Source organism: Mus pahari, chromosome 6 (assembly GCF_900095145.1).
Source record: "Mus pahari chromosome 6, PAHARI_EIJ_v1.1, whole genome shotgun sequence".
Classification (NCBI taxonomy): domain Eukaryota; kingdom Metazoa; phylum Chordata; class Mammalia; order Rodentia; family Muridae; genus Mus; species Mus pahari.
The window spans coordinates 38,577,958-38,586,124 of record NC_034595.1 but is presented as its reverse complement, the minus strand read 5'-3'; the positions used below and the strand labels follow the sequence as shown (position 1 = coordinate 38,586,124).

At 43.3% G+C, this 8,167-nt stretch overlaps 1 protein-coding gene across 1 annotated transcript in view; it reads left to right on the top strand.

The window, feature by feature from the left end:
* Positions 1 to 5,458: 5,458 nt before the first annotated feature.
* Haus6 (HAUS augmin like complex subunit 6) overlaps positions 5,459 to 8,167 on the top strand; it is a 38,227-nt gene continuing 35,518 nt past the window's right edge. Inside the window, exon 1 of the mRNA XM_021200150.2 lies at positions 5,459 to 5,809. Within this exon, the coding sequence (XP_021055809.1) occupies positions 5,682 to 5,809 (128 nt within the window). The 5' untranslated portion in view covers positions 5,459 to 5,681. The remainder of the gene's footprint in view (positions 5,810 to 8,167) is intronic.

Sequence of the window (8,167 nt, the reverse complement as noted above, 5' to 3'; positions counted from 1 at the left end):
AATATTGGGCTGTAGGTCAGTGAGATGGCTGAATGGGTAAAAGTGCTTCCTGCCAAGTCTGATGAGCTGAGTTTGATTCTTTAGAACCCACATGATGAAATGACTTTCTCAACCTGTTACACACACACACACACACACACACACACACACACACACACACGTAATAAAAATATAGAAATTGGGTAGCATAAAATTGTGTCAGAGAGTCTTTTTAAAAACTGAACATTGTTAATTTCTGTTTCTTAGGACATTCTTTTGTTTTGCTTCTTTTGTTTTTTGAAACACGGTTCCCTGTGTAACCCTGGGTGTCCTGGAACTCACTATTTAGAACAGGTTGGCTTCGAACTCAGAGATTCTCCTGCCTCTGCCTCCTGAGTACTGGGGTTAAAGCCACATCTAGCAGGAAATGGTCAAGTGTGTGACTCCATGGCCTTCTATGTCATTGTGCTCAGAGGATGTAATTTACAAGAAGGTTTTAAGATCAAGAGAATAAGTAAAAAGAACTAGAGCTTCTTTACTTACTTTTCCTATCTTGAAAATTTTCCAGTTGGGCCTGGTGTTTCATGTCTTTAATCATAGAACTCTGAAGGTTTTGAGAGGTAGGAGGCAGGGGGATCAGAGTCCAAGGTCAGCCTCTGCTCTATAGTGAATTTGAGACCATCCCATGCTACAGGAGTCTCTGTCTCAAGAAATATGACACCATCAACAAAATTTCTTTTGCACATGAAAGTGTCTTTTTTTGGAAGTGCATTGTTTAGGTGTAAGGGCAGTAAAAGAACGCTAATGTCTTTAAACTCAAGGCCACAGTCTTGCTAGTCTTAGACGACTGTAGTTTGCGGTTTAAACATTCTCATTTAAGCAAGGTCTACTCCGGAGCCAGAGGCAGGCACATCTTTTGGAGTTCGAGGCCAGGCTGGTTTCTGTAGTGAGCTCTATATAGGCTAGGGATACATAACGAAACTGTATGTCAACACACCCAAACCCTCTCATTGAGCCGTCTTCATGAAAACAAGCACCTCCTTTGCAGGCAATTTGGCTTCTAGCCGTTGCCTTGAAACTTGTTGACTCAGTCATCAGGAAACACAAAACTAGATCCCAAAGTGTGTGGTTCTTCTCCTTCCAAGGTCCTCTTAAAATGTAAAAAAAATCTTCTTATCCTGCCTCAGCGCTGGATTTATTATAAAGATTAAGAAACTGAATATAGCAGGACTTTCTTTGGACTTCCAGTGGATGGAATAAAGAAATGGAGACTTGTGCCGGGCGTGGTGGCACATGCCTTTAATCCCAGCACTTGGCAGGCAGAGGCAGGTGGATTTCTGAGTTTGAGGCCAGTCTGGTCTACGGAGTGAGTTCCAGGACAGCCAGGGCTATACAGAGAAACCCTGTCTCAAAAAACCAAAAAAAAAAAAAAAAAAAAAAAATGGAGACTTGTTATTTATAAAAGCCTAGGTACTATAGCTTGTCAGTTTCTCAGCGATTACAATCCTGGCCTCTGTCCCTCCATATGGCCCTTTTCCTGTCTTTCTCCTTCAATCCCATGTCATGCTGGTGAATCCCCACATCTGGTTCTTCTCCCAGAAAAACTCTCTCTGCTAGGAAGTTCTGCCTTTCCTCTCCAGCCAGCTACTGGCTGTCATATCTTTATTAAACCAACTAGTAAGTGAGGAAGGTATTACAAAATACTGGGGCAGGTGATAATTTCTAAGAATAACAAAACCAGAATGTTGACAGTACTCAGCTATCTGCTGGCACAGCATTCAATATTTGAATATACAAGGACAACCTTCACACAGTGCATGAAAAGATTATCTCAACAACCGAATTTGTGAGAAGGCTAGTGGCACAAAACATTGCTGGTCACAAAACAGTATCAAGTATTAAGTAGCTAAATACATTCTATAAACTAAAATATAAAATATAAATATATATTTTAGTAACTATGAGTGTCCTTTTTGCCCAGGTTGTGGTGAAAAGTACTATTTCTCACTAAAGCAGGGGTTCTGGAAGAAATGGCTGATTCCAGGTCTGACACAGAAACTGCCCAAAATGAGCCTTCAATTTCTTGGAAATTTGAGTAAGTTCTCATTGTCCAAATAAAGGATAATTTGAATATCTATGTGGATAACAAGTCCAGCAAATTGAATCCTGTATGTCTGGGTAGTGCCACAAATTCATGTATGAATATATGAGATGTGGGGGGATTGGGCTTCAAGGTTAGGAGGCTGAGAGATTATGGAAGTGTTACAGCAAATTTGACAACATAAAGGGTTATATACCATGAGCAGAATGGAAGGCAGACTTAGACAAGGTCAGTTAACTGAGAGGCTGGGATATTTAAAAAGTCACCTATGTGGATAATGATCACACACCAAAACCACCTGTGAGCAATGTCAGAGCTCAGAATGAACTCTGGTGCTTTGGAAAGCTTACAGATGACCTCCTTGCAAACTACAGGAACTTAATTTTACAGAACCTAGTGCTTTTAGTAAGTCAGGAGGCAATAGCTGCTTGATATAGTAATGTGAAATATGGTATTTCCCCACCCCGAAGGACTTGTTATACAAGGGTGTTTGAGAAAGAACAGCCATAAGTTCATGGTGCTGGAAGGGGAAGCTGTATGCTTAGCTGCAGGGAGCCTCCCAGCCTGGAGAGGGGAGTGGTGGAGTCACAGAGCAGGACTCTGGTGATGGCTTTAAAGTCTGAGAGTCTCAGGGCCCACTAGATCTCTAACTGTACTGAAATGCTGATGATAACTTCTAAAAGGCCCTTTTGAGGGGAAAAGACTGCTGGTTAAGGTGATTAATACCTGTAGCCTCACAGCAGAGGATTGAGCAAAGGCCTTTGTTCTATCTCAGCAGGAACTGCTGGGCTCTAACCTTCAGCCTGCTAGTAAGAAGTTACAGGAAGAAAAAGGGACACTTAGAAAAGTTATTATAGCATTTATTACTAAGTTGTAATAAGTTTTCTATGAAAGCTATCTAAGGGGAAAAGCGAAAAGACCCTAAGTGGGGAAAGGAAAAGGGAAAAATTCTAAGTGGGGAAAGGAAAAAAAAAAAACTACCTTAAATGGGGAAAGGCAAAAATTTCTAGTCTATGTGGGGAAAGGCTTTCAAAAATTCTCTCTCTCTCCTTTGTCTTTAGTACTCATACATCTTTCAGAATACATGATCACATGCTACAAAGCTCACACAAAAAATATCAAATCATAAACTGAAATAGAAGTTTACAACAGAGAATGTCTACATACATATCCATTAGGAGTAATTCTGGCTAAACATCCATCACCTGTCTCAGCACCACAGGTTCACTGAAAGTTTGGAACCATAGCTAAGTTATTAGTGAAGTTTTGTATAGATAAATCCAGTCAATATTTTATCTTCTGTCCTAGCACCTATAATAAATAGGTTCCCTTTTTATGACTTTTCATTAATTGTTTTTACCACCTCTTGGAATGTGTTCTGAATAGGAGAAAGTCTGGTTACCATCTAAGAACAATTAACTGGCAACACTTGGGAGACTGGCAGAGTTCTCTTTGCAGTTTTGACTATCAGAAAAGGACCTAATAGTAGTCCCATTATAAAAGAGCTTAATAATTACAGATATAATTTTAGGTATTCTTATAGGATCATCATGATGACTTAAGTCAACTATTTGTCTATATAGCATCACTACAAGACAGTGCATCTTCATGAATCTGCAGAGATCCGCTCCAAAGGGGTGTGCTACTACTTAGTGATTGTTATATATTTTTAATAATAACAGGAAAAGCAATATTAATAGCAGGAAACTTCCCTAAAAATGAATCCCTTACAGCCTTGCTTAATAAGGGCACACCTGTCTCAGATTATATAATAATCTGAAGCAGACCACTTCAGGATGATACTTGTCCCATTATGGCTCCTGACACTTAGCAGAGAGACAGACTTTATTGTTGTTGTTATTCGAGATAGGGTTTCTCAGCATAGCTCTGGCTGTCCTGGAACTCACTCTGTAGACCTGGCTGGCCTTGAACTCAGAAATCCTGCCTCCTCCTCCCAAGTGCTGCCCCTTGAGGCAGACTTCTAGTACAGCAAGTTGAAGTCTGACTGGTGGTGCCTCCCACCAATTCCAGCAATTGGAAGACGGAGAGCGTTCCAGAATTAGGGATTCAGGGTCAACCTCCTTTGGAAAGGGAGTTCAAGGCCAGAGGAGACTAAAAGAAATCTTCTTGACTCGCAACCTCTATGACCAAAGAAACATTTGATAATACAAATTTTGCCTAGCACCCTAGATGAGATGATCAATGAACAACTCCATCGGACCCCGTGACTCTTGCCCATTAATTCCCATAGTAGGAAGGCAGGTACAGTCTTTGAAGCCAGCCTAGGCTACATACAGTCACAGGTCAGTTAGAGCTACATAGCAAGATCCTGTCTTTTTGGTTTTGTAAGGCTTTGACAAGACAAAAGAAATCATTAAAACCCTAGATTGATGAAATAGATTTTATTGCTGGTGAAGGGTAAAAGTTTATTACGCCCCAGTAGCTTAGAACCATTTGTATAGTTTGAATACTCTTTGAATTTGTGTTTGCGCAGGTCCTGATTGTTGTGTGAACTCATGCGTTTGCCCTGGCAACCTGCTCCTGTGCAGGACTCCAACCCCTCACCCCTCCCATACCCATTCTTTGGACATCATCTCGAATCAGGAAGTTAAAACTTGTCAGATTGATGGCCCAAGGCCAAGTGATTTGGAAATCCCCTATTCCCTCCTCCATTTTTTCCCCCTTGAGGGTCCATAAAAAGAAGGGTCCCTCTCCCTTTCGGGGTTGACTCTACCTCCTATGTGGGATACGAGTCTTCCCCAGAGCTCTGGAATAAAGCCTCGTGCGTGTTTTGCATCAAGAACGGTCTCTTGTGAGTTCTTGGGAGGTCTGCGTCATCCTGAGACTAGAGCAAGGATCTCCCCATTTTCGGGGGTCCTACAGTTTTGTTTTGTTTTGTTGTTTTCGAGACAGGGTTTCTTTGTGTAGCTCTGGCTGTCCGGGAACTCAGTAGTGTTCTCGAGCTAACAAAGTTCCTCGCCTCTCGAGTACTGGGATTAAAGGAGTAAGTACACTGCTGCCTCCACCGGACAAGACCCTGTCTTAAAACAAAGGAAAAGACTTGTTCAGGGCCATACCCCTGCATCACTCACTATAAGGGGCTACAGTGGAGCTTTTACTGAACAGCAGTCACAACCTGAGCAACAGAAACCTAAAACCCAAAGAATCCCGAACCTCGGCCCGGAGGGCTCTAGGAAAACACCCGGTTTCCGGACCTTGGGGCAATTGGCTGCTCACGCAAAGCTTTGAGGGTCTTATAGTTTCTCTCATGGACTTCCTGTGCCGGGAGACAGGGGCGCGTTGCATGGTGGGAGATTGAGTCCTCTCTGGAAGACCAGTTCCGGAAGTCCGGCGGCGCCTGCGCAGTGTATTCTTCCGCAAGCGCGGGAGTCTTGGTTTGCGTGGAGCGCCACGGTCGCTGTCTTGTTTTTCTGGGCGCGTTCGGCCTTTTGTGGTGGGATGGCTCTCGGAGAGGAGGCAGCGGGCGGCCGCCGCAGAGGGGTTGTCGTCACCCCGGGATGCCTGTAGGAGGGGTCCAAGGGTCCTCACGGTCTCCGTGCCTTCGTTTTCCTCCGACACGGTCGCCCTGCCTGTGGAAAGCATGAGCTCGGCCCGGGACTCCGCTTTCGAGAAGCAGCATCTCTGGATGTACCTGCAGGCGCTGGGCTTGGATCCGAGCTCCAGCATCACGTTCGGCGGGAAGATGGTGCCGCACGCGCACCTTGGAGAGTAAGGAGACCCGGGGCGGTGGCGCGGTCCCTGGTGTCCAGTCACTGGGCGGCAAAACCCAGCGGCTGCCAACCTGTGGCGGGGGACTGTTCGTCACCAGTGTAAGGGATGCGGGTGCGGGACGCTTCAGAGGCGTGCTCTGCAGTTGAGGCACCACGGCGGGCCGCCTAACCCTGCCTTTGTGGTCTGTAGTTGGTGGGAGGCGTCGGGGGACTTTATATGCAAACATCTTATAAGTAGTTAACTAACTGTGGGTTTAAACTTTGAATCCGAACTAAAACATGCTACAGTTAGCAAAAACATAATAATGTATGGAAATGAACATCAAAAGCCGATGTTTGCCACTTCAGTTATGGTTGCGAGCACAAAAACGAAATTCTTTGTTTATATTTGTATACATTAGACACGAGCTTCCGGTGTCAGGCCCCCTTTCCTCATAATTTAATGAAAAGAATGATTCCATTATTATTATACCACCATCATCACTGTTATTACTATTATTTTTATTTTGAGACAAACCCCCTCTCTGGAATTCGCTCTGCAGACTAGGCTGGCCTCCTGCCCCTGCATCCGGAGTGCTGGAATTTTAATTCCATCGCCTTGCTCCTTTGGATTGGTGTTTTGCTTGCTTGTATGTCTTGTGTGAGGCTGTCAGATCTCCTGGGACAGGGGGTTACAGTTTAGAGTTGCTACGTGGATTCTGGGAATTGGACCGGTGTCTTTTGGAGGCGCAGACATTGCTCTTAACCTCTGAGACATCTCTCCAGTCTCGGAATGAATTTTGTCTTTTGTTTGATTTTTTTTTGTTGTTGTTGTTTATTTTTCAAGACAAGGCTTCTCTATGTAACAGCTCTGGCTGTCCTAGAGGTCTTTCTGTAGGACAGGCTAGCCTTGAACTTAGATATCAGCCTGCCCCTGCCTCTTATGTAATGGGGATTAAAACGTCCCACCAACCATCCCTAGTTAAATGAATTTTGTTTTGTTTTTGGATGCTTTAGACATTTTTACGCAACCTCAGTTAAATAGGTATATGATAGTATGCAGTCATTCACTTGTAATAGGTTATACATGTTATTTTAAAGTAATTCCATGGTATACATGTAATTTTACTATTAGGGATGAAAGTAAATTTGCATACTAAAGGATGCCCCCCCCCTTTTTTCTTTGAGATGGATGATCATATACCATGGCCTCCAGATCTGCTTGCCTCTCTTAAGTGTTAATTTCGTGTTAACTTTTGGTTGATGCATTTTCAGAAACTTTTGCTGTTGTTACATTTCAACCCTCACATAACTATGCTACCAGAATAGGGTGTTTCCAGAAACAGGGCTGGAGATAGTTTCTGTTGTGTTCCTCACCAAGGACAAGAATGATCTGTCATCTGTTGCCCCCATCTATTTAATTGTTTTCTTTTTGTTTTTCTTCAAATTTTTTTTTGTTTTTTGTTTTTGTTTGTTTGTTTTTTCAAGACAGGGTCTCACTATTTAGCTCTCTAGTTCTCCTGGAACACATTATGTAGACTGGGCTGGCCTCAGACTCATAAGAGATCCATTTGCCTCTGTTTCCTGTGTATTGGGACTAAAGGCATGCATGAGATACTATGCTCAGCTGTTTTGTTTCTTGAGATAATGTCTTACTCCACCCAGCTGGCCTTGTGCTTGTGATAATCCTCTTGCCTTGACTTCTGGAGTGCTGGGATTGATTGCAGGAGTGTGCCATTATGCCTGGATGTGTTTTGTCAATATAATTTCAGTTCTGGTGGCTGTGTTAATGCACCTAGGCATCTATTAACCTCTCCTTCCCCCGCCCTCCCTCCTTTCTGTCTTTCTTCTCCTCCTCCTTCCTCCCTCTTCTTTTTCCTCCTTCTCCTCCTTTCTTGTTCTTCTTCCACCTCCTTCTTCCTCTTCTTCCTTTCTCCTTCTCCTCCTGCTCTTCCTCCTCCTCCTCCTTTTTCTTCCTATTTATTTATTTATTGAGAGAATGGTCTTAGTATCCCAGGCCGGTCTCAAACTCCAGGGATGACCTTAAACTCCTAATCCTCCTGCCTCCACCTCCAAGTGTCAGGTGTGGTAGAAGTATGTACCACCACTCCCAGTTATTTATCTGTTTCTTACTTTTTGTTTCATTTATTGTCTGTTTGTGCAAGTGTGAGCCACAGCAAGTGTGTGGAGGTCAAAGGATAATGTTTGGGAATAGAATTCAGATCTTCAGGCTTGCATTTCTGGGAGGCAAGTTCCTTAGGTGTCTCAATCTATTTCTTGATTTCTCAGGCTGGCGCTCTCTCTCTCTCTCTCTCTCTCTCTCTCTCTCTCTCTATATATATATATATATATATATATATATATATATATATATATA